The following is a 25,735-nucleotide window of genomic DNA, read 5'->3' on the forward strand; positions in this document are numbered from 1 at the left end:
ATTTATAATTCTGAACACCAACTCTAATGTAACAATACTAATAATAAAGGTTTACTAAATATTTCATCTATAATATTTTATTTCTTTATTCACTTCTTTCCCTCTAATACTTTTTCATTATGATTTTTCTGTGCGGTCCCTGTCTAGAAATATCAAATCAAATATCAATAATATATATATATAGAGAGAGAGAGATTGAATAAATATAATAAACAGGAAAAATTATATGATGAGAAAGAAAAAAAAAATATATATATATATAGAGAGAGAGAGAGAGATTTAGATTTAAAAAGAAAAGAAAAATCACGAATTCGTGTATGTTGTCCTGATTTTTTTACATCCCTAAACAAAACTCATCCATAATCAAAGAAAATTAAAAAAAAATCAGGTCAATAATATCGAGTGTAAAAATAAAATAAAAAGCTTTCATGGTGATATAATAAATTCAATTAATCGTACTAAAATAAGTTATTGGTAAATTTATTATCAAGTATTCTTAAGATACTGATTTTAAACGTGTTTTATAAGAAAGATATTTTATGTTACATTAGATTTTTTTTATTCTCAATTTGTTTTTCTGAATTTTAGAGATAAATGAAAAAAAAACTTCGTGAAAGACTAAATCGTACTTTTAGAAAAAAATACTATACAAATATTTTGACTATCTTATTATTAAAAATAAAATTCACTATAAATAATATAATATTATGTGATCTTTTTATTTTTTTTTATGATAAACATAAATTTTCTATGTTTAGAATTGTCTAGCTTGATTTTGAAGGAAGTTTATTATACATCTTTTGTTCGTGGATTTGATTTGGTTTCTCTTATAGTTTTTGTTATTATTAATTTTTAATAATATTTATTATGTAAAGTAGATGATTAGCGTGTCTTGATATATATAATAATATTTAGGCTTATTTATTTTCGTATTTCTTTCTGAGACTATTTTTTTTAATGTTGAATTTAAAATGATTTTCGTCACATTATCACGGTCTTTTCCAAATCAAAAAATTTAATTTATATAAAAGAATAAAATCTTACAAAATTGACAAAAATAGAAATCAATAATAATATTGAACCTAATATTCAATGTGACTTAAGAAAATAATATTTTAAAAAACAAATTTTAAATTTAGTTTAATATATCAGATTATTTTAGTAAAACAAAATCCATAGTAACTTTCACGTCTCGTAATGCAGTGGATTTAATTAATTAAACTTTCGTGTGTTTAAGATTTCATGCAATATTAGAACGTTAAAATATCAGTTTAGGATTGTGTGCAACACTGTTTTGTTTTAATATCAGTAAGATTAATTAACGGTAGTTGTATTTGAATTTTTGAATCGTGTGAAATGCATTGAGTATGGAACACGCTTCTATAATAAACCAAAAAAGAAGTATAGAATTACATCATTTTATGTTTCCTAGTAAAAGCAAAAGACAAAATCAAGAGCAGACAATGATTTTTCTTTCTCTGTTATTCATGGATTTGTCAAGTTAACATACTGATTCCTTATTTTGTAATTTAATCTTTATAATTTAAATTTAAATTTAATTTATTACATTATTTACCACTAAAAAACCTCTTATTCTAAAAGTGGATAAAATATTTTTCATAATTTTTTAACATAAAATATAATCTACTATAAGTTCTCTCTCTAAAGAAAAAATCATTTCAGTCATTTTTCTAACACTTTTAAATATCAATCACAAAATTGAATTTAAGAGTAAAATCATATAAATCTAACCATTAATAAACTGATAATTAATTACATTAATTTGTTAAATATTTCTGCATTACAAATATTTTACAAAATAATGATATAAATATATTTGTAAGTATATTATAATATAATAAATGTTAATGAAACGTAAAAGTATAACTTTTTTTATGAAACTTATTTGAGAACACCCAAAAAAAATCTAGATTGAAAAGAAAACAAAATTTATAGAGTTGCTTAAATTATAAATATGGGTAGGGTGTGCTTAATATCCAAAAAGAGTAATGTGTATTAAAAATTAACTTACAACTATTATCTATTAAATGTTAAATTTTTTTTGGATGGAACATATTTGAAATTAAAAATTAATCATAAATTTTTAAACTTATAACTAATAATATTTCTATGTTTTCAATAAAATCATTATGAATTTTAATATTTTATAATACCCCAAAATTCATTAATTATTTATTACTACATAAAAATTTATTAAAAATAAAATAAAATAATACATAATATAAAAATCACATCAAATTCATGATAAAAATTATATTTCTAGACAAATTATACTTATAAGAATATATAAATAATTACACAGTAAAATATTTTCATAAATAAAAGTTAAATTACTAAATGTCATGATTTATTTTACGATAAAATATAAAAAACTTTGAAGTGTGAATAAAAATGTTAAAAATTAATTAATCAATGTGTCATTAATTTACTGTTCCCACAAATTAAATAAATAAAAAGTAATAATTGAGCATGACACAAATACCATGTGCTAAACACTGATATTAAATGTAGTGAAGATGCTAATTTATATTAATATAAAAATGGTAAGGTTTTGTGAATAGCATGAAATTGTTGACTAACAAACTGGCTAACAATTTTGCATGTCTATTTTTGTCTCGTCAAACCTAAAATTTCTAAACTCCAATAATATAAAATTGTAAGTGTTTTTTTTATTTAATTAACTATTAATATATTTCTTTCTAATTTTTAAGAGTTTTATTGTGTTACAATGTCAAATTCTTTTGCATTTTCGATCAATTTTTAAAAGTTATTACTATAAAAATTATACATGACAATTTATATGATTAAGAAAAAAATATTTTCTTGTACAATCATTTCCGACACCAGAATATGATTTTTTTTATAACTTCCCTTAATTAATATCTTTAGAACACTGAATAATAAAATATAAAAAAAGAACCTTTACAAAATTAACAAGTAATTATTTATTAACATTTTAATTATCATTGTAATATAAAAAATTAATTTTTTTCCTAGTGTCTGCCACCATAAAAGCCAAAGAGATTGCTACCATTTTGAATTTTTTATTATTCTATTCTTTGTTCTTTAGATTATTGATTATTTGTTTTGATGGAGAAAATTTTCTATTTATTTTAATCAAAGCTTAATATAGAAAGATTTAGTAGGTTCGAAAGCTATGGGACACGATCCGGGATAAGTGGCGTCAAAATCTAAAAACACTAAGACGACGTCGTTGAGTCATTATGCATGGTATTACCGTTAACCAAAAAAAATTATAGTTAAGTCCTTTAAAAAGATAATTTGGAGGAATGATGATGTAAGTTTTCATTATTATTGATTATTTTTTATTAAAAAATTAACTATTTTTTGTCTTTAGTTTATTTAGTTTTAGTTTTTTCTTTTAAGTGATTGGATAATGATTATTTAAGTATATCAATAGTAATGTTATTCTTTTTCTCTTGCCAGAATACAAAGAGCACTTGAGTTATTTGTTTATCCATATTTTAGCATAAATTATATATAATAAATTATATTCTTATTTATGTATAATCGATTTATCATAAATTATTTATAATCAATTACATTTTCAAATAATTTATATCGTCTTTCTCCATAATTCATCCTAAATTAATATAATAAAGTAAATTTTCATATAATTTACATTATTTACATATGTGTAAGCATTTTCAAAAAATACACAAAAAAAAGAAATCAAAATGTATTTTCATAACAAAAATTATTCCAAGTTATATCCTTGTATTGTAAATTTTAAAGAATAACAACAAACCTCTTCAAATTTGAAAAAGAAAATGTCTAATTAAAAAATATCTAGCGTATTTTATTAAACGATATAACTTATTTAGAAAACTAAAAATTATCGTGTTATTTTAATAAATTCATTAAACAACATTTTGATTACTCAATAAAAATATATAAAAAGTTAAATATATTTTAATTTTTTAATTTTAAATAAAAATTAAAATTAATCTCTCGTAATTTTGAACTTATTTAGTTCTTTATATTCAGAAATGTGTATATTTAATCATTTTAATCAAATTTTGTTAAATTTATTTAAATTTTTAAATATATTTTTCAATTAATATTAAAAAAAATTATCAAAAAATATAAAAAAACTTAATTATTATCATAAAATATATTTAAAATATAAAATAATGTTAACAAAATTTAATTAAATAGACTAAATGTAACATCCCAAAATACAGTAACACCATATAGTAGAATTAATTACATTTAATGATAAACAAATCAGTATTAAATTAACGAAAGCAAGGGTTTAGGCTGCACGGCCTTACAAGAAGTTAAATAAAAAAACACGCTCGACGTAAACGTACCCAACCAACGGTTACCAAGTACAGATACAAACCGATCGACCAAATAATATATAGGTCGATCCAAAATCAGCACAATGAAACATCTAATCTAAACAGCTAACCGAACGTCTACTGTTCGGCCTTCACTTCCACATCTACAAGGGTTGCTTCCTCCAAATTTTCCTCTTCCAGTGTTTCCTCGAGCAACGCCTCACCATCTGCTCACATCCACACGGATGATCATTGCATAGATAGGACGGATGTACAGAGACGATCGACAACGCAAAGAAGATAACACAGGGTAAGCTTATTGAATTTAATTCAAGGAAAATCATGCATTTCATAATACATCAAACATATCAAATATTTCACAACATATAATTAAATCAATCCCTCAACTCAAATCCATTTCTGATACTAGACTGACCGTCCGGACTGTATGAATCTGTGTAGCTACAGGCGTCCTTGCACCCGAGTGATGTAGTAACTGTATTACGCTCGACAGCTGCCACTCGAGGTTAGTCCGTTTCTTACGTCGCCCATGTTAACTTATGGACTAAGGACCTCCTGCCATTCCCACACATGAACTACTCTCCTCTACATGAAGATGAGTATCACGGAATATCAGGATGGACCAAGCCAGCATTAGCATGCCCACAGTCATACTTTACAAAATTCTATATTCAACCATGAGTCGTTCCTCCCTGGAATGCTCGTCCAAGATTCACAACCGTAGTTCACCTCATATAATGTTCATCATTTATAATCTTTCACTTTTATTTTCATTTTTGTCGTTCTGTCCAAGTACATAAAATCACGACCTCTTTATAACGAGAATGAATGTGAGGAATGAGACCGAAGAACTTGCCCCATTCCAAAATAAAGTAATACCGACTTCAAGATAAATGGACGACCTATTTTACAAGGTGGCTCGACACGGTCGGTCGACCCGGATGGACGACCTACATCAAGAAGGGTGCTCGACACAGTCGGTCTGCACAAATGAATGACCCGTATTAACAATGGTTGCTCGACATGGTTAGTCGACACAGAGGAATGATCTGTATTAACAAGGGTACTCGACACTGTCGGTCGACACAGATGAATGATCTGTATTCTCAAGAGTACTCGACACTGTCGGTCGACACAGATGGATGACCTATATTAAGAAGGGTGCTCGACACTGTCGGTCGACACAGATGAATGATCTGTATTCTCAATGACTTTTCCAGAAAAGAGTAAGAGCGCTTGGTGTAAGACCGAGCACTGCCCAATACGATTACTATGTGTAAGATCGACACTGCTCATTATGAGCTCTAAGTAAAAGACCTACATAGCTCATGCTCGACCAGAATCCTTCCCAAATGAAAGTATTCCAATTCAAAGAAGTTTACTGGAACACCAAACGGTCGAGAACCGTTTAATGTCGGACATACGTTATCATAGGGAAGTTGATATTCAAGTTTCACTTATGTTCACTGCTTCTAAGCATGTATATTTCGTATTCACACGTATCACCCATATCATACATTTCAACCAACATATATCATGTTCATGCAGTACAGCAACGTTCGATCATATACCAACAATCAAATAACACAGTTCATATTTCATGCGACACACGTAATGTTCATACAGTACAAGACAAACATACGAATTAAATTTAATAAGCTTCCCTTACCTGGATCAGAAGTGAACGTCCTAACTCAGGGTGTTTGGTTCGTACGCTAACAGTTCTCTACTCTCACAGGATCACTTAACTCGTCCAACCCGATCTAACCATAAAAACCAAGAAATATTAAGAACTTAACCCTTCATGCAACCAGGATCTGGCTTTGCATGCGACAGAAAACGCTCGACAGGAAGAGAGACTTACCAGTATCAGAACGTTGAGGTGATCGGTTCAAAACGAAGCTCACGACACCAGGAATGGTTCTACGGTTTCTGAAACGTGAACGGAGAAGAGAAAGAAGAAGTTTTAGTAGAGAGAAGGTAGAGGTTTCTAGAGAGAAGTTGGAGAAAAAGAAGAGTTGAGTTCTAGGGAAGAAGAAGAGTGCGTGCAGGGTAGTGGAAGAGTTTTTCAGAAATTTGTTTTGCTCAACCCACGTCTGAACGGACGGGTGTCTCACCCTCCGACACCTGCACACCCACTTCTGACTTCGGAGGCTTCTTTCGTGACAAGTGGCACTCATGCATGCAGTGCTTAGTGGGTTTTTAATTTCCCTGAACAGTAATGTGGCGTGTACTAATGGTGATGCGACAAAGATTTGCAATACTGATTTTCTAGGGTCTCACACTAAATCTACGTATTTATAGAATTAATGATTAAATTTAATTAAAAAAACTAATTTTAATTTTCACTAAAAAAGATATTTAAGTTTATACATAATAACTCTCTAGTTAATATACACATTTTCTTTTACGTTATCTTATCTCATATTACAATTCATGATTAAAAAAATATAAACTATTAAACTGTTAAAAAATAAGTATACACAATCTCACCACATTACAAATAATTGACATTTTCATACAATTACCCATTTTTGAAGGAATTATTAAATAGAAATTATATCTTGTTATATTAAAGAAGAAAATGAGTGGATCCCATGACATATTTAGTATTGAATCATGAAATGTAACGGTGACGTGACGGTGCATTTTAAAAGTTTAACCGCTGCGCCATTTATGACCAAATCCAAAACACATTCAATGCGCTCAGAGAATAGGACAACTACCTTCTTAAATTTACATTCATGCCACTCTCCTCTATTTCTGCTCCCACACACTCTTCTTAATTAATGCAAATATTTTATTACCCTTCAAAATGCTTCACCTTTCTTTATATAATTTTTTTATGATGAAATTATATTAAATTAGCACAATTTATTATTTTATAATTTTTTCAAAATTGTTCATCTCAAAATTTTTTTTCAAAATTGTTCATCTTTATTTTCTCTTCTACCATTCAATTCAACATTCTAAAAGTTTTCCAACTACTCAAACACTAAACCAATCATAAGCCAAATCATGAAGGAAGATATTGTAAAGTAAAGGAACAATAATAACAACTTTGGACTCTACATAATGATGATGAGAGCAATGGATCTAAATTTTGCAATTATTATGATCATCAACCTTAAAAAGCATACACAAAAACACAACACAAGACTCCATTTTAGTTGAGGTGATGTCACGACCTAGTTTTCCCTCCCAAGATGTTTTGGTCTCAAATGGCACACACCTTTAGGAGGAAGGAAGCAAACTTTAGCACATTCGAATCACCACAAACAAAAACAAAAGAAGCACCCTTTAATTTGAAATTTAAGAAGAGAAAAAACAAATGCTGTTACTACAAGAAGAGATCATGTAGGTCCCTCCACACACTCTTATCTAAGCCATCTTCCCATTGCTCCAAGTAACAAATTGCTTCATTTGTCAGTAACCAAAGTCAGCGAGTTTGTCATAATAACCACAACCATAACACGACACTGTCCCTTTATTAATGACATATAAGTCATGAAAACATCAATGCAGCATCACACAGAACAGAGCAACCCCTTACAGATTTTCATGCCATTTTCTGTGACATCCCGCCCATGACTCACCATTCAAAATTAAAGTTCCCACATTTACATTCACATTCACAACTTCAATGCTATGTATGAACAGAAGTTAGGGGTATACATGAAATTAAGAGGAAAAAGGAGGTTTTTTTTATATCCAACCACCCCTTTAAGGTGATTTTACTGCAAAAATCAAACTTGATAGAAGATGAGTCGTCTGGTCTTTCTGCATTTCTCCTTACTATGTACTATGTAGACCATACCAAGGAGGAACACCTTTGCCTTTTCTGATCAAATTTATATTTTTCCTCAAAAGGAAAACAATATCATCAGACTTTGCTTTCTTCATTTAAGTTTATACTGATAAGAAATCATCCTTAATCTTAAATAGTTACCATAGAATTCTGTACATGAAGATGTGTGATTATAACAGTGAAAATGAGTTCGAAATTAAGTTGTGGTCATTATTTCTGTTATGACAAAAATCTACTATTTAGAGGTACAATAAAAATACCAGTGACATGATTTTTTCAATTTTTTAAAGGGCGAAACTTTAAATCAAGAGCTGTTAAAAAAACTTAAAAAAAAATACTACAGTGAGTAAAACAATTACAATAAATAACCTTTATTATATTAATATATTTTTTCCGTCTAGAATTCCATTGGTCTCTTGCCACAAGGTAGATATCTTTTTTCTTACCCAGAAACGATTTTGCACTCGTTTTTACTCATTCTATCTCTGAAGTCTCAACCAACACTGGTTTCTCTTTGTGGGTTGACTTAACTGTTGATAAAGTCTCGGGCTTTGTTGCGTTTTGGTGTTTCTCCGTGAGTGACTCATTTTCATATTTTATCGGAGAAGAGTAATTTTGATTGAAGTTGGTTGTTCAGGCGTGTGTTTGCGCTGGAAATAGATTTTAAGAGAATCTGAAAACAATAATTGTAAGGAAAAAAAGATTTTTTTTTTCCAAAAAGAAGTGTGATATTCCTTCTTGTTTTTTCGCTGGATGTTCAGTTTGTCCATAAGGGTTGTTTGATGGAAAGATATAATATAAATAAATGTATCAAAGAAAATGAAGTTTTGGACCGGATCTTATTCCGGCTTTCCCTTTTCCTTGTCTCCAATGATGCTTTTGACCTTCTAAACCAACAAAATGGCGGTTGCAAGTTATTAGTAAATCATATCTTATTTTTGTACATACATGTATATATATATTTTATATATTTATTTATTTGTGTTTCTTCTTCACACACCTAATTCTGTAATATTATTATTTGTCTGATGTACATTGAATCTGGGACTATGCAGGGTGAAAACTGAGGGTGAGATTTCACAGAGGAAGAGAGCTGAAAGACCTGTATCTCAAGTCATATTTATGTGTCTCTGAGGTTGAGGAAGATTGGATTGAATTGTTTTGTTTTCTGATGAAGATGGAAGGACAATATACTATTTATGCAGAGGAATCTTTTGTGGAGGCTTCCTTCTAAATGTTTTCGATAGTAGAGCCAAACAGTTGGATCCAAATCACACACCCCTTTACCTTTTCTGAAGCAGCTTCTTTTCGACTATTTTGACTTGATAGGTTATTTGAAGGTACAAAAAGCACAACAGCTAGTGGAGTGAAGGGCCTCCTTTCAAATCTCTCATCAAGCAGTGTGCTATGCTAAGCTATCTTTCACTGCTTTTGAATCTTGTTGCAGTTTAGAAAGCTTGAAGTGCATTTTGCATTTTGAACTGGAGGCTGCTGCACCCTCAACCTCTTGCTTCTTGCTTTCTGATACACAAAAGGGTATCTGATTCTTCCCGGATTTTATACTACTTTAGGAACGTACTTGAAAAAAAAAAAAAACAAGATTCTGTGAACGTTGGGGAAGGTTTTTACTTTTGAGTGTGTGATACTGCTACAAAAATACAAATGTTTTGAATTTGGTTATAAGAATTTGTCTCTTTTATTACCCCGTGGAATGTACAAGCATGTTGGTGATAAGATAAATTATAATTGTTGTGGTGGGGCAGGCTAATGATTGATATATATGACACTGAACGTCTTCTCTTGTTTCACTTTCTCCTATGTAGAAATTGCCAACACATATGCTTTGGATGGTTGTTGAGAGTTGAATATTTTGAGCAAGGAAGTTCTTGAAGCATTGTTGTTGGTACTGATGAGTCGAGAGCAACAGAAGCGGGGGAAGCAAGAGAAAGGTTCTGATGGTGCTGAGAAGGTCATTGTTGCCGTTAAGGCATCTAAAGAAATTCCAAAGACTGCTCTTGTTTGGTCCCTGACCCATGTTGTTCAACCTGGGGATTGCATTACACTGCTAGTGGTTGTGCCTTCACAAAGTTCAGGTGATTGTGATTCCTTTTTCGCCTGAATTTGATCTACTTTTGTGCTTCTTTTTCTTGCTGGACATTGTTTTTCTGGCAAATTGGAAAAAGGGGATTTGATTCCATTGATTCAGATGCGAGTATGTGACATGGTCAGTGGTTTCTGTGGTTTTTCATTTTGAAATTATGTCACGGCAGTGTGTGACAGGAAATAATGAGTGCATTCTTAAACTATGTTGGTGTTCCTTTTGTAGGACTTTGATCCTTGACCATGCTATTATGTGTAAATGACTGTTATTCTACTCATATGCAGGCAGAAGATTATGGGGTTTTCCGAGATTTGCTGGTGACTGTGCCAGTGGTATTAAGAAGTACCCTCCAGGAACAATATCAGAGCAAAAGAGTGATATCACTGATTCTTGCTCTCAAATGATCCTTCAACTCCATAACGTCTATGATCCAAACAAGGTTAGTAGCCTTGGTGTATGCAAGGTTCATGCAAATTGAAAGTTGTGGTCGAATTCTCATCCCACTCTTTTCTCTGCAGATTAATGTCAGGATTAAAATTGTTTCTGGATCACCTTGTGGAGCAGTGGCAGCAGAAGCCAAAAAAGCACAAGCCAATTGGGTCGTGTTAGACAAGTACTCTCTCTTATCTTTTCCTCGTTGAGAAGCATGCTATTGTAACCATTAATCCTGATGATGTCTACATTTTTGGTTTATTGTTTATTTGGTGATTGTAATGGATTTTGTGTTGTTTGTTTGTGGTGTTGCCTTCTTTGCAGACAGCTCAAACATGAGGAAAAGCGATGCATGGAAGAACTACAGTGTAACATCGTGGTTATGAAGCGTTCTCAACCAAAAGTACTGCGGTTGAATTTGATTGGACCTCCGAAGAAGGATGTTGAAGAAGCAGGTCCATCACCTCCCGCGCAAGATGACATGTCTGAAAAGCGAAGCAAAATAAAGCTTGATTCCTTAAATTCTATCAAAGGACCTGCTGTAACTCCATCTAGCAGCCCTGAGCTAGGGACACCGTTCACTGCAACCGAAGCTGGTACTTCATCAGTTTCAAGCTCTGATCCGGGAACTTCACCATTCTTCATCTCAGAGACGAATGGTGAGTCCAAAAAAGAGGAAACTATTCAAGAAAGTCAAGAGCTTTGTGATACTAATTCAGACACTGAAAGTGAAAGTCTGTCCACATCTTCAGCAAGCATGAGATACCAACCATGGATCACAGAATTGCTTTTGCATCAACAATCATCACAACGCAATGAAGAGAGATCAGAGACAACTCATGGTATGCCTCAAGCATCTACAACCAGAGCTTTCCTAGATAAGTATTCTAGGCTTGATAGAGGAGCTGGATTTGAAATCTCAACCTATAGGAATGACTTGGATTTCAGTGGAAATTTAAGAGAAGCAATAGCATTATCTGGAAATGCCCCACCTGGTCCCCCTCCATTGTGCTCAATATGTCAACACAAGGCACCTGTTTTTGGAAAACCTCCAAGATGGTTCAGCTATGCTGAGTTAGAACTTGCTACAGGCGGTTTTTCGCAGGCCAACTTCCTGGCTGAAGGAGGGTTTGGATCTGTTCACAGAGGGGTTCTACCAGAAGGACAAGTCATTGCTGTCAAGCAACATAAATTAGCTAGTTCTCAAGGTGATCTTGAATTTTGTTCAGAGGTGGAAGTCCTGAGCTGTGCTCAACACCGGAATGTTGTTATGCTCATTGGGTTTTGTATAGAGGATAAGAGAAGGCTACTGGTTTATGAGTACATATGCAATGGATCATTGGATTCTCATTTATATGGTGATTTCTCTTGCTCCTATACCAAATTTTCTAATTTTAGAAATATATTTTCTGCATGCAATGTGGTTCATAAACTGTCAATTAAGTATCATTAACAACTTTAAAATGGTATTAGTTAGTATAAAAATCATATTTCTGGTTTATATAAATGGATACGCCAACTATCATTTTCTTTTGTCTTTAAGAGGGCTACATTTATGCATAGTATATGTTAACATCATGATATTTTCATGCTACATTCAGTGATATGAACATGGTGACTTGATTATAAATTGATTTAATAATGCTTAAGAATATTTCAGGGCGACAAAAGGATCCATTAGAGTGGTCTGCACGGCAAAAAATTGCTGTTGGTGCAGCTCGTGGATTACGATATCTTCATGAAGAGTGCAGAGTGGGTTGTATTATCCACCGTGACATGAGGCCAAACAACATTCTCATAACTCACGATTTTGAACCTCTGGTAGGGTACTGCTTTGCTTCCTCTGTACAATGCCGTGTCATAGTTTACATATTGAAAGACACCTATACTTTATTATTGAATATTCATCTGTCTACAGTTTTCTCTCTCTCTCTCTGTCTCTTTTCAGTTCATTAAAATAATTGTGAACTGCTTAAAAATATATTTTTCAGTTTCCTAAATATCATAGTGTGTTGAGGTGCATCAAATGTATCCTTCAATTTCAAAGAGTATTAATTGGGTTAAATTATGTTATGAAAAGGTTGGTGATTTTGGACTGGCAAGGTGGCAGCCTGATGGAGACACGGGTGTGGAAACTAGAGTGATTGGAACATTTGGGTAAGTGTTTGTATTGATCTTGACTTAGTTTCATAATTAAATTTGTATATATATATATATCACTGAATTTGCAACTGAACTATGCCGTTTTTGTTTAGGTATTTGGCTCCTGAATATGCTCAAAGTGGTCAAATCACTGAAAAAGCTGATGTTTATTCCTTTGGGGTGGTATTAGTTGAGCTTGTTACTGGGAGAAAAGCTGTGGATCTCACTAGGCCAAAGGGACAGCAGTGCCTTACCGAGTGGGTAAGTTTAGAGTATGAGACTGTCTAACTTCATTAACTTTTGGATCGTTGGATGTTGGCACCATTTCAAAAGAGTAAATAGTAACTCTCATTTGAAACATGACACTCCAATTCTCAAATAGAAAAGTTTGAATTTCTGTTGTTGTTTATGCTAGCCTTTGCCTAATTCTGTGAACTTTTGGATATTAAACAGGCACGACCTCTCTTAGAAGAATATGCAACCGAGGAACTGATTGATCCAAGACTTGGTAACCACTATTCTGAAAATGAGGTCTATTGCATGCTCCATGCTGCCTCATTATGCATACAGAGAGATCCTCAATGTAGACCACGCATGTCACAGGTAAAGGAAGTTTTAAGCCCTTTTGATCTTTTGCCAAACTTTGCTTGATGAAAAAAACTCACAATGGCATGTAATTCCTAGAGCTTTATCAAGTTAAGCAGAACTCTGAAGGAAAAGGCTAACTGCATGTCTTGTTCAAAAGAATTAGAACATGTTTTCCAAAATATCAGGAAGCTTGTATAGTAATTCCTCACATGCATGCAATGCACTTCTTGTCAACTTCCCTAAGTTCCTAAAATTGATCCATTCTTCACTTTGGTATTGTGTGATATTTAATGATTTGTTGCAATTGCTAGTAAAAGCCAGTTTAATGGCTTTAGTTTCAATTCCTTTAGTTATATAATAATATGGTCATTACTGAGATACTAAAAGCCAAGTTTTGTCACTCCTGTGGTTGCTTATTGAAGGTTCTCCGAATACTAGAGGGTGACATGGTGATGGACACAAATTACATCTCCACTCCAGGCTATGATGCAGGAAACCGAAGTGGGAGACTGTGGTCAGAGCCATTGCAAAGGCAGCACCATTATAGTGGTCCCCTTTTAGAAGAGACTCTGGAGTCCTTCAGTGGGAAGCTATCCCTTGACAAGTACAAGCCTTCCTACTGGGGTGATAGGGACAAGGCTAGGAGGGCCTCATGTGAAGATGATATTTGAATTGATTGATGATGAAGATTGCGTTCTTGTTATGCTAAATATATAGAACATGCTTGTTCCCCACCTATTTTGTTAGTTTTTTATTCCTTTTTTCTTGTGCAATGGGATCTAATTTTGCATTTGTATAGCAGAGTGAAAGTAGGATAGGTAAATATAGAAGCTTTTGAAGAATTTTCAGGAAATCCTGCAAGTTAGTGCCTCAGTGACCTTGATAGAATTAGTGCTGCTGTCTACTATCTTCATCACTCTTGAAATCTCTCTCTCTCTGATCTTTCATCTATTATATTATATGATCCAAAAAGTATTACAGTTTCAACTAATCTCAGTGTAACACAATACTGAACATATGTAAATTAAAAATCTTGATAATGTGAATGTCAAGAAAAAACTGATTAGAAATATCTGAACTAATGGAAGTCTTGGACCACTTAATAATCTCTCCCACATGATTACTTTCTCTCTTGTTCCAATGTTTTTGCATGGACTTGCATGCATTGAGAAATGAACAAACTTGGTAGTCTGAGACTGTCATGTGAAGCAGCAATCATGATAATGGTAGTCACATCAGTTAACTTTTTAAGCCTTACAGAAGGGTGAAATGGGATTTGTGATGATTTTCGTTCCAATTTTCAACACCGAAGGATGCAAAATGAAACACCTTGGTTGGTTGATTATGACAATTTTTTTATTTTTTGTTGAATTCTTGACTTTTGTAACATATAAAGCATAATATATTGGTTGGCTGATGGGGACAGGGCTGTGTGGTGCAGACATTGTAGGATCAAGAGACATGTCAAGTGTCCTGTTTTCCGGTTTTGTATAGGCAAGTTACAAACAAAGGGACTCCAAACCTTATCCCGAGGGTGACTCTGTCTCAGTCTTGTCCGTGTATATCAACATCACCAAAAACTTTACAGAACCCACACCTTTGATTCTTCCGATAGATCAATGCAATGTTGTGTAAATTTCTACACAGAAATCCTGGAAACTATCAGTACCAACAAAATGTATTATTTTCAGTTTGGTACATTTCGATGGTGGATCATATCAGTGAAGTTTATAAGATGCTCATGGATCCTCAATCATCTGGGCCGATCCTAAAAATCTAGAGACATATCCAATAGTCCATTAGGCCCAGAAATCCAACACACCTCTGACAACATAACAACAATTGTAGATATAAAAAATAATACTTTGATAACACAAATTTTTTACATTTATTTGATATTATCGAGAAGGAGGTCATTAGAAAAATACAACCAATGAGATCTGAGTCAAATCAGATAAGAAATTTACACCACTCCATATAAAAAATCTTAAGATAATAGATTAATGAATCTTCAATTTTATATAATGTTTTATTTCTTATTTCTAGTTAATGTAAAATTTAGACTCGTGCTTAGAACTTCAATATATTTTTTTCACTCTCAGAACTTCTGATCAAAAGGCAAAGTGACGTGTAAAATTATATCTACCTCTCTTGCAGTTACATTATTTTCTTGTTCAGAGTAGTAGGTGAGTTACCATGAATGTTATAAATGTTCTTACGTCTGTGGTTCTTTCCCTACATTATTATATTAAATTCACATTCTATGTTATTGTTAGCACTCACTCATTTGAAACACTAACATATATTCTGTGTTATGAAATATACAAAAAAAAAATTGAATGGATTTTCTTATTGATTGATTCGTTTTTTGGTTTTTACTCAGGTTTAGTGTTCCAACTTTATTACATATTTAGTCATTGATTTCGATAACAGATTCAGTAACTAATATGGATTACAAAGACCAACATAATAGTGACAAATTTTTTAGTCACTAAATCAGTAATTGTTTCAATCAGTGATCGATTTTGGTCATTTTGTGACCGATTTTTTTTACTGTATGATTAATTCAAATCATTATTTGCCTAAATATTATTTTTTACTTATGTTACATTAATCTTGATTTCTGAATTCAAAATGTATGTTTACACTCACATCAAATCTTAAATTATCATAAGAAAATATAAATTTACTCTTCTTAACATGTATAATCTAATTATTAGATCAAGTTATTAATAATAATATTCAATTCATCAACAAAACTCAATAACATTCAAAATATAGTGACCAAGTCATATTTACATTCGTATCGTTTATCATAAAGTTATGTGAAAAACCATAATAACTTCATTAGTAAAATAAATTGAGAAGATAAAGAGAGACTGAGTTGGGAGTGGGTCAGTGGATATTACATCTTATTTACTAAAAATATAATAAAGAGAATAAAGATGTTAGTATTTATTTATTTAACTTGATTGTCAAATAATTTAAGAACAAGGTTTGATAATTATTAAAACATGATATCACTTTCTATTCATTAACAAATATATAACAAACTAATGTCGTATCCAATCCATTTTTCCCTTTCCAATATTTCAAGATGATTGTTTATAAAGGTAGTTTTTTAAGGTAGTGAAATTTATTACTGTAATACATATTGCTTGCTTATGCCAAAAACCCTTACATGTATATTATTTAAGTTGATTTGCATTTAAAGAAAAAAATATCTCTCAAATTAATGTAAGATACGATGGATGTTATAAATTATTGAGTATGATTGATGAATTAATATATGAATAAATATCATAAATGATATTATATTTAATTTACTTTATTTTTTAATTAATAATTTAAAATTGACCAGATAATGCTTAGTTAAAAAAATATTATTTATTGAAATATCAGTAAAGAACACTTGTTTGAAAAAAAGGAAGAACATTTTAAAAAAAAACATAGTAAAAAAAGCATAATATGCATCTAAGAACTCTTTTTAGATGGAAAAAGTAATCAAACGTAAAAATTACATAAATGATTAATTCTTCTTAAATAATAAAAAGAGTAAAAGAATGAAAAAATTGAACTGTGCATGATTGACATGCACGTGCTTTAAGATAGGCACTCCCACACTCTATCCCTCATTTCGGGTTTGGCGCCAATTTCTTGTTGGAAGGCTAAAGCAAAAGAAAAGCAAACCCTTGCTTGAATCGAAGAATCAATGGCTTCAAGCTCTGGTGCAGAAGAAGCGTCACTTGACGATTACGCTTCCTTGATTGCAACCACCGATGTGGAGCTTCTGAAGCGAGCATGGCGCAACGAGAAGGCGGCGCCGGAGATTCTCCGCTACGAATATCGTTTGATTTCCCGCGTCAAGGAACAGATTCAACTCATGGTACGCAACTTCTCATACCTCAAGCCCTAACCAATCTTCTCTTGCTCCCGATTTTTATTCGTTTGTTTGTTTCTGTTTGCGCAGGAGGAAACCGTGGAGGAGAAATCCAGTGTCGGTAATGATCCTCTCTCAGTGTCTCTGTATCAGATGGACTTGGACAGAACCCAATTTCTGTTGAGATCCTATCTCCGCATCCGCATACAGAAGGTAGCCACCTTCCGTGTTATTATGCCTGTTAATTCTCAATTCCTTCAAGTTGTGGAAAATTATGGACAAATTCATCAAAAGGCTTTTAACAGTGCTCTTAATTTTGGCCGTAATTTTTTTTTTTTTAAGTTTCTGCAGTTGAACTTACTAGATTGAGATAAACTCAAATATTAGGGTATAATTAACTACAAATTTCATCTTACAAGTCATTTGTGAAGTTTGCTAATAGAACTTTTGGAGGTAATGCTAAGGTTTTGTAAGTTTATGCAATTGTGACAGCATCCAACATATTTTGTTTGCGATTTCCTTGTAATATCAAGGCAACGAAATTTCAAATGCAACTGTCAGTCGGTGCAATTTAAAACTTTGAATGAGACTGATTTGTCTGAGGTAGAACTGTGGTCGTGGCAACAGAAATAGCAGTTTTTTGAACAGGTGAAAAAACTCCGAGTGGACAGTCTTAATTTACCTTAAGTATTAGCAATGGCAGCAGAACTATTGCACTAGAGAAATGTTTGAATTAACTTCTGTATAAACACCTTTAGAAGGAAAAAAGAATTAAATTTCTCTGTACATTAAAATTAAGTTTTTATACAAATTCTCATTGTTTTCTCTACAATTAGATTTTTAACTTTTTTTTTTAAACTCAGTTTTAGCTTATGAAGAAACTTGTTTCACTTTTTACTTCTCTTAATATATTTATGAAAAGTTAACCCAAACATAATCCAGATGAAAATTAATTTTTTTTCGTGGACTCTCTTTTGCTGGATATTTTTTCCCTAATAATAGTTTTGCGGCTTTCATTTTTACTACCTGCGTACCTCTATAATGGGTTAAAACAATTAGGGTGGGTGTTAGTTGCTGAACTATTTGAATACTAGCCAAACTGGGAATTGACTTCACCAATTTCTCTGTCCATTGAATTTTTTGTTTTATTTTATTTTTACAACCATGTGTCTATTGTAGATTGAGAAGTACATGTTCCACATCCTAAAAACCGAAGAACTTTGGTCCAGGCTATCCAAAGACGAGAAAGATTTCGCCAGCGCGTAAGGCTTACTTTTTTTTTTTTTTTTATGAATTGTTTTGGCTAGCAATGAGTTACAGCATTAAAGCATCTTTATTGCGGGTTTTAAATATGATTTTCTTGTTGCAGGTGTACAAGTGACCTAAACCAACATCTAGAGGTGACTGTTCTGTCGAAGCTGCCAGAAAATTATCAGTCTGTTCTAAAGCAATCTATAACAAGTGAAGAAGACGACATGGGTAATTTTTCATACTTATAAGTTAGAAGACAATTTAAGTTATTTTGTTTCGTTACTTCATTCTCCATCGTGTGTCTTTTTGAGTTATCAAATTGGTTCTGCCTAAAACTCACCAGTCTGTAATGAGATCAAGTTTCATATCTTGTTAGTAGCATGAAATAATTTATATTTCTTGATTGAAAAGTCTGACGATGAGTTCTGTAGTAGTTTTCTGATTAATTTGGCCTTCATGCCTGTAGCTTTTTCTTGCAGTATCCAGCTTTCTAAAATAAGATTTTGGGCACTAATCTTCGCATTTTTGACGGAAAATTAGTTTTTGAAGTTCTTGAAACCCTTGTATTGTGCACCCTTCCATCATTGGTGTTAGAGTATATGAAATACCTAAAAATACTTACCGTATTTTAGACTATCGTTCAGGATTAATTCCGTGATTCCCCATTGTCTCTTAGGATTGATTGTTGTAGTTTCCAACCTTTCTAGTGTTAGATTATCAGGTTTTCAGACTTTCCTTAAATAGTTAGGATATGAGAAAGTATAATAAGGGTCAGTGATCTAGGTTTTATCAACACATTGTACATATCTTAGCTAACATCAACTAGTGTTTCATTCTTTTTTTCTCTTTTCTTTCCTCCATATCTAGAAAGCGCAATTTGAACAGTTAAAATAATTGTGCAGTAACACTGTATTGAAGGCTATAATGATATTCTTGATATTCTTTATGTGCATATCAGTAATTGTGGATTATGTTCCAGGAAGAACGATGTTAGATTTAGAGGGGTTTCTCCCTCATCTTCCCCACTTATGTTTTTTCCTTCTGCTAACTGATGTCTTTGATTGTTTTGGGTCCGCGTGACAAAATATTTGTGTATTTCAGTCCCAGAACCACAACTAGACACATTTGTTTTATGTAGAAGTAAAGAGTATCTCACGGGCATTCAACTCGAAGATGGACCTGCTGATGACAGGCAATTTTCGTATTCTTGGAATAATTTATTTTTCTCGTTTTTAAGAGGTTAAAAAATAGTTCACTTGATCTGGCAGGTCGAAGCTGTTTGAGATGGAGCCAGGTGTCCTCCATTTCATATGTTACAGATCAATAAAAGCACTTGTGGAGAGCGGCAAAATTGATCTACTCTGATAAGTTCAGTTTGGATATGCTCTTGAACATTTTCACATCATCAGATAATATATTTTTCTTGTTTCTTTTCTTTTTCTTTTATTAAGTGTTTTTTAATTAACACCTGTTTAAAACTTGTATCATAATATAATTTTGTATTTATGAAATTGGATTTGCTACTGAGCAAGTAGATAATACAAACACGGTCACCCACAGGTCGAAAGGAATTTATTATGCGTGCAGTCGAAATTCAATACGTACGACAGCATTGTCATGTTTTTTTCTTTAATAGTTAGCATTCCCTTCAGATGAAAAATGAATTGAAAATGATTGTATTGATCTAACACGGAACATGTCCACCTACCAAGTGTTCAAAAAGAATTGCAACGGTAAAATCGTAATAGAACATTGATAGCAGATGAATTCATCACTTAAGTTGCCATTCTACAAATTATGTTTTGTACTTGGATTGGGCATAAATTCATGGTCATCGCTACACATTATGTTTCTTCGAGGGCGCTTTGAGAAATAAACAAAGCAAAACCTTTTTGTTTTTACTAAAAACAGTTTATTATAAAACATTTTTCATTTAGTATGAAGAAAAGCAAAACTATTTATTATAAAAGGTACCACTTTAACATGTGATAAATTACATTCTCTATGAATAGAATCTGAATACCTCCACCCAATTTTAGTAATCTAACTATTTCATTGTGTATAATTACCCTTCGGTATATAATATGAACAAGTTTAATTAAGAAAAAAAAAAATTCGTTGACCAAGGTCCTGCTCAGTTGGACAATGAATTGATGAGGATGAGATGATCAAATTATATAAATAAGGTAATTCCATCCAAGCGTTAAGCGATGGTAATGCATTTCAATCGTTTACCATAGCTTTTGACAGAAGCAGACACATGATGGATGAGTATCCTTAGTCTGACAAAAGGTCACATTTCAAATGAATTCCGTTGTGTTGGCTATTTGAAATTGTTGATATTCAGTTGGCTACTGCAAAACAATTGTGATCAATGCTCTACCATGGTGTTTTGCTATGGAGTTTTAAACAAATCTAATAATATATAAATTCAGAAGTTTATCTAAAATAATTTAATTTTCTAAAGTTTTAAAGTTAAAACAGACATTTAGAACAAACCTAAGTGTCGTAAAGAGAAATTTCAGAAACATAATTAAGCAACTAAACAGAACATGAAGGGGTAGTTTGTTAGCATTACTACTAATGTGGTTTACATTTTTCATAATAAAAGTATATCTTCCTCCTAAAACTATCTAAATATCACTAATTTTCTGCCTCTCTTTCAATCAATGTCCAACCCACGACCAAAAACATCTTTTAGGAACAAAACTGTACTATACGTTTCAATTCGAGCTCCAAAACAGATAATCTTCACATGTGACGATTGACCGCTCAATGAATTTGAAATTGAAACAATATACATAGTGATTAACATGTTTTACAAGCTTCTATACCAACTGGCAAAACTTTAATTCCAACCCATTACATGATTGAAGGCATAACTAAATGAATGTCCATTTTTAATGTTCCCTTAACATGTTGCAACTACTTTAGATCTAAAAAGCCAAATTATCCGGTAGCTGTTTTACCTCCAACTTTTTTTCCTAATGCTTCCTCATTTTAGACCTTGCGTATCTAGAGAGCACAGATAAAAAAAGAAAAGAGTAAATTAGAAAGATGAAGCATCCAATCAAAGCAGAATAACAATTAATAGAAGTCGTTAGGTTAGAGATTACTCTATGTGCATGCCACCCCGATCCGATGATGGAAGCAAGCTTCCCTGAAGCTCCTCCACGACTTTAACAGCTTGATCAAGTTCCTGTCAAAAGATGGAAGGTCGACAAGATAATCTATGACGAGTAAATTACAGGGCAAGGTTATCTCAAAGATAAAGTGTGCTAGAGACACACTATTTAACAGATATTTTCTAGCACACACTATTATTGGTTAAGACTAATTTAAAATTACAAAATTAAGAGAAATAATCATTAAATAACAAGTCAAGCCCACAAAAATTTGTTATTTCCAATAATATTTGTCTATCAAATAACAAGTGTAGCCAGCATTTCTCTTGACAGATACGGTATGCTTAAATATACTTCGTTGGCAAAGCAATGAAGAGCGCATTTTAACAGTGGCACCACCGATTTCCTGCCAGAACCGTAACTTACCTTAAAATCAGCAAATGCAACTGGCATTCCTCCTCTAGAGCGCATTTTGACCATGTTGAATCCAGCATATCTGGAAAACATGGATTGAAGACATTAAGTTTAATGATACATACCAAGTACATGGAAAACATTGCACGGTCTAGATATAAAAAGAATCAGCTTGCTCAGCACTGGTCCAATCTGAATAACAACACCAGAGGCCCTTAGCAGGTTCATCAACAGGAGAGAAGGAGCAAGGAGCAACTCACGAAGAAAAGGCTTGCTTTAATTCATCTTCAGTGCAGTTTGGGCCAAGATTTGCGATAAAGAGAGTGGAACACAGTCCTCCGGCACTGCCCTTTTCATGTTGCTCCTACAGCCAATTTGAAAAGATTGCATAGTAAAAAAAAAATTATAGTAAAAAAAAAATTATAGGAAAAAGCAAGCAACAACTTTTACAAACTACACAAATTTTAATCTATTTGTTGAGACAAAAGAAAATGATATGAATTCTATGTGTTGCATTTAAACCAGAAAAATATATTGAATGATTTCTACTAAAGTCTAGAAGGGTTCCAACTTATTTCCATTTTTCACTAGAACTTACCACGGGTATAGCATGGCCAGAACCAACAGCTCCATCATCACTGCATAGAAGAAGAGAATATTATAGACTCGGCGTCCCACTACAATATTCAAAAGTACTAGTATATTTTAATCTGTTTGCACAAAAAAATTTGCAAAATTTTAAATGGAGGTATGATTGTATTCTCAACCTTGGTATGGTTGATAAATCACCATGGTTGCCGTCACTCTCTGATGGTTCGTCAGGGTCACTGTCCCCTAAATATTAAAGATGTGCATATGAGAATGAGACACAGAAACAAGATGTGCAAGAATATGAAACCTAAGTTCATTGTGCTGCACCTCTCCCTTTTTCCCTTTCTAATCTCACTCGCCCCATTCAAATTAAATGAAGAGGACACTTAATTATGGGTGCAAACAAGACAATAGCAGCAATCTAGATTACATTTTAGAAAATAGTACACACACTTTGCCTTGAACTCAATAAAGTAACATTACCATCATCACTTGATGATCCCTGAACATCACGCTCCCCTTTGGTCCTTTTATCTATAACCACGTAGGCTCCACCGCCTATGAAAAATCAAAGTCAAGTAAAAGGCATTAAGTTTAAACCATAAAAGTACAACAAACTGAATTCCTCCAGAATTCAAAAAAGATACATAAATTGGGGGGAAATTGAAGAAAAGTTGCTACACAGAATGAAAGTGAAAATAAATGAGTAGATATCTAGATGAAGATGCTACATATTCATTATAGCTTGAGGATACTTCTTTTTTATTTATCCCTAGTCATGCATGCATAATATACACACATACATACCTGGTTTTCGCTTTCTCCTAGAGTTTGACCTGGCAAGCTCAATATGTAAAACAGATCCAGTTTGAGGATCAAATTTCACACCCTGGTGAGAATCATCAACCAAAAGAGAACTCAATAGAAGACCAATTTCTATAAACTGAAAACATCCCCCAATAAAATACACTCAATTTCTATAAACTGAAAACATCCCCCAATAAAATACACTCAATTTCTTTTCACATTCCATCAAAATCCCACTACCTTACATGCATGCGCTCACACTACACTGCAATTTACATTTAGTCCGAATAGTAGAAGCTCCTACCAAAATGTTCACTTCAAGGAACAAAATTTAAATAAATAACTTTATCATCATCAATTCAAGCTATCATCACTGATTAAAATTTTTCCATAAGCACTTACAGGAAATTAAAAATAAATTAAGTTTCTCCCATAGTTTGTGCATAGGTTAAAAATAAAGAGCTTCTACAAACTAACTTTTACATATAATTTTTTCGGTTAATAGGATACGTGAATTTAATTTTTATTTCTCTTATAGGTTTATCCAAACACGAGATAAATTCCTAACCCTAGCGTTCATAAAGATCACGCCACCAGGTACTCACATTCAAGGCGTGCAGCGCTGCCATTGCCGATTGGTGGTTGAAAAACGTAGCAAACGCCACTACCTGAAAAAGAAAGCCAACTTTGATTCCATTAAGAAAAAATTCACGCGAGTGCCAACTCTGAATGCATCAGTTATGAGTAGATAGGCACAATATAGAAGAAAGAAAGGGAGAAGGGTTGGTACCTGGTTGGCGCGGCCGGTGTACTTGAGCTGGCAAGAGTCGAAGCCGGGGCGGCGGCGGAAGAGGTTGTGAATCTCACGCGCCTTCACGTCGTCCGGGAGCCCCGACACGAAGAGCGTGTTGATGTTGCTCCGATCATCTTGTTGGTACAGGTAGTACGGATCGAACGGCGGCTGAGCCATACGCACCGTCGTATCCGGTGGCCAATAGTGGACGCCGGGGAAAATCTGCGAAGATGTTGACGGAGGAAACCGCCGGTGGTAGCTCTTGTATCGTATACGGGCGGAAGGGTAACGGAAACGAAAAGTATCAGTGTGTTGCTCTGTGTACTTCTCTTTCTCCAATGTTTATTATCTTAAAAAAAAAAATATTTAAGCTCTTTGCTACTTAATTAAAATATTTGAAGTAAATTGATTTATTAATTATACATTTAGTTAGCAATTCTCTTTAGAATAAAGTTTGAGAATTTAAAAATACAATAGAATGAATTGAAATTTTTAAAATAGTATTTATTGTTTCAAATGTTAATAAAATACTCTCTTTTTAATGATTTACACCTTGGAAACAAAATATGTGCACTACAAGGTAATGGGAATTATTTTGTATTAATATTTATTTTGTTTGGCAACCATTTTTAAATTCGTATTGGACCAAATTCGAAGAAATCCGATAAATTTAAGTATATGATTAGGTTACATTTAATAAATGGATAAATAAAATTGAAAAAAACATTTATAGTCGCAAGATATACTTTATTTAAAAACATTTTAAATTGTTTATTTCCCTTTACCTTATAGTCACAAGTGTTATTGCTTTAGAATTTAGGCTCCACATTTATAGTTACAATATGTAAAATCTTTATTTAAAAAAAGTCCTTGCACATTCCAAATATGAATTTCATGGTTGATGGAGTTACAAGTATGAATGATACTTTTCTTTTTTCATGACTATTTTAACATTATTTTCTTATATATGTGTTTTATAGTGTTGCAACAATAATTTTTTTTTAATATTTCATTTTTTTTCCTGATTCTACATCTCACAACAAAAGTAAATTAAATTAAACAAACATACTATATTCACATCAAATAAATATGTCAAAATTAAATCTTATACAATCAAAGAAAAAGAAAATTATTGTCTAAACTGAAAAAGAAAACTATAATAATTAATTAATATATAATGTAGGCAAGAACACAAGAATTCAAGTACAAGCAGATAAAATAAAAGAGTTTTGTCTAAATTTAAAGATTAAAATTTATATATTTTTTACTATTCGTCCTATTTCATTATTAGTCTTTGTTGTATGCTAGACAAAAACGAGTCTAAACAAACTAAAATACTCAATTTATACGCTTTTTCTAACAAATTTATGGATTGACCAACATGGTTTATTCCATATTATCATCATAATTTTTTATTATTTTAGAATGTAAGTAAATTTTTGTTTACTTTTTAATAA

At 32.3% G+C, this 25,735-nt stretch overlaps 3 protein-coding genes across 10 annotated transcripts; 2 read left to right on the forward strand and 1 right to left on the reverse strand.

Moving 5' to 3' along the window:
* The first annotated feature begins 8,564 nt into the window (after window positions 1-8,564).
* LOC108323352 (inactive protein kinase SELMODRAFT_444075) lies at window positions 8,565-14,308 on the forward strand. 6 transcript variants are annotated; one of them, XM_017555781.2, is made up of 12 exons: window positions 8,590-8,728; window positions 9,210-9,494; window positions 9,602-9,690; window positions 9,978-10,247; window positions 10,540-10,694; window positions 10,774-10,868; window positions 11,012-12,045; window positions 12,348-12,508; window positions 12,768-12,844; window positions 12,943-13,090; window positions 13,283-13,432; window positions 13,840-14,308. In XM_017555781.2, exons 4-12 carry the CDS (start codon window positions 10,064-10,066, stop codon window positions 14,086-14,088), a joined length of 2,253 nt encoding a protein of 750 aa, XP_017411270.1. In that variant the 5' UTR covers window positions 8,590-8,728; window positions 9,210-9,494; window positions 9,602-9,690; window positions 9,978-10,063; the 3' UTR covers window positions 14,089-14,308. The 6 variants fall into 6 exon arrangements, with proteins under 6 accessions (XP_052724643.1, XP_017411270.1, XP_017411269.1 ...); XM_052868683.1 differs by lacking the exon at window positions 8,590-8,728 and adding an exon at window positions 8,565-8,580 and having other exon boundaries at window positions 9,210-9,690; XM_017555780.2 differs by lacking the exon at window positions 8,590-8,728 and adding an exon at window positions 8,760-8,842 and having other exon boundaries at window positions 9,210-9,690.
* A 2,723-nt stretch (window positions 14,309-17,031) lies between these two features.
* On the forward strand, window positions 17,032-20,073 carry LOC108323340 (DNA replication complex GINS protein SLD5). Of its 2 annotated transcripts, none has more exons than XM_052868679.1 (6): window positions 17,032-17,303; window positions 17,388-17,510; window positions 18,477-18,559; window positions 18,667-18,776; window positions 19,687-19,740; window positions 19,817-20,073. In XM_052868679.1, the coding sequence occupies exons 1-6, from the start codon at window positions 17,130-17,132 to the stop codon at window positions 19,873-19,875; spliced, it is 603 nt and encodes a 200-aa protein (XP_052724639.1). In that variant the 5' UTR covers window positions 17,032-17,129; the 3' UTR covers window positions 19,876-20,073. The 2 variants fall into 2 exon arrangements, with proteins under 2 accessions (XP_052724639.1, XP_017411255.1); XM_017555766.2 differs by having other exon boundaries at window positions 17,033-17,303; window positions 19,650-19,740.
* A 625-nt stretch (window positions 20,074-20,698) lies between these two features.
* Window positions 20,699-24,609, reverse strand: LOC108323327 (uncharacterized). Of its 2 annotated transcripts, none has more exons than XM_017555748.2 (11): window positions 24,276-24,609; window positions 24,091-24,153; window positions 23,486-23,567; window positions 23,162-23,236; window positions 22,855-22,921; window positions 22,686-22,725; window positions 22,348-22,451; window positions 22,100-22,169; window positions 21,665-21,747; window positions 21,518-21,563; window positions 20,699-20,899 (listed from the first exon to the last, which is right to left on the reverse strand). In XM_017555748.2, exons 1-10 carry the CDS (start codon window positions 24,453-24,455, stop codon window positions 21,533-21,535), a joined length of 795 nt encoding a protein of 264 aa, XP_017411237.1. In that variant the 5' UTR covers window positions 24,456-24,609; the 3' UTR covers window positions 20,699-20,899; window positions 21,518-21,532. The 2 variants fall into 2 exon arrangements, with proteins under 2 accessions (XP_017411237.1, XP_052724638.1); XM_052868678.1 differs by having other exon boundaries at window positions 20,699-20,902.
* Between the last annotated feature and the right edge of the window lie 1,126 nt (window positions 24,610-25,735).

The sequence above is a fragment of the Vigna angularis genome, chromosome 9 (genome assembly GCF_016808095.1).
Source record: "Vigna angularis cultivar LongXiaoDou No.4 chromosome 9, ASM1680809v1, whole genome shotgun sequence".
NCBI lineage: Eukaryota > Viridiplantae > Streptophyta > Magnoliopsida > Fabales > Fabaceae > Vigna > Vigna angularis.

Excerpts from the sequence above, each read along its gene's own strand:
- LOC108323352 (XM_052868683.1), top strand. The coding sequence starts at position 10,064 with ATGAGTCGAGAGCAACAGAAGCGGGGGAAGCAAGAGAAAGGTTCTGAT. Across the intron at positions 12,509-12,767 it reads CTCACGATTTTGAACCTCTG|GTTGGTGATTTTGGACTGGC; the intron begins GTAGGGTACTGC and ends TGTTATGAAAAG. Across the intron at positions 12,845-12,942 it reads AGAGTGATTGGAACATTTGG|GTATTTGGCTCCTGAATATG; the intron begins GTAAGTGTTTGT and ends GTTTTTGTTTAG.
- LOC108323327 (XM_017555748.2), bottom strand. The coding sequence starts at position 24,455 with ATGGCTCAGCCGCCGTTCGATCCGTACTACCTGTACCAACAAGATGAT. Across the intron at positions 23,237-23,485 it reads TAGGAGAAAGCGAAAACCAG|GCGGTGGAGCCTACGTGGTT; the intron begins GTATGTATGTGT and ends GATTTTTCATAG. Across the intron at positions 22,922-23,161 it reads GGGATCATCAAGTGATGATG|GGGACAGTGACCCTGACGAA; the intron begins GTAATGTTACTT and ends TTTAATATTTAG.
- LOC108323340 (XM_017555766.2), top strand. The coding sequence starts at position 17,130 with ATGGCTTCAAGCTCTGGTGCAGAAGAAGCGTCACTTGACGATTACGCT. Across the intron at positions 18,777-19,649 it reads AAGTGAAGAAGACGACATGG|TCCCAGAACCACAACTAGAC; the intron begins GTAATTTTTCAT and ends TGTGTATTTCAG. Across the intron at positions 19,741-19,816 it reads GATGGACCTGCTGATGACAG|GTCGAAGCTGTTTGAGATGG; the intron begins GCAATTTTCGTA and ends TTGATCTGGCAG.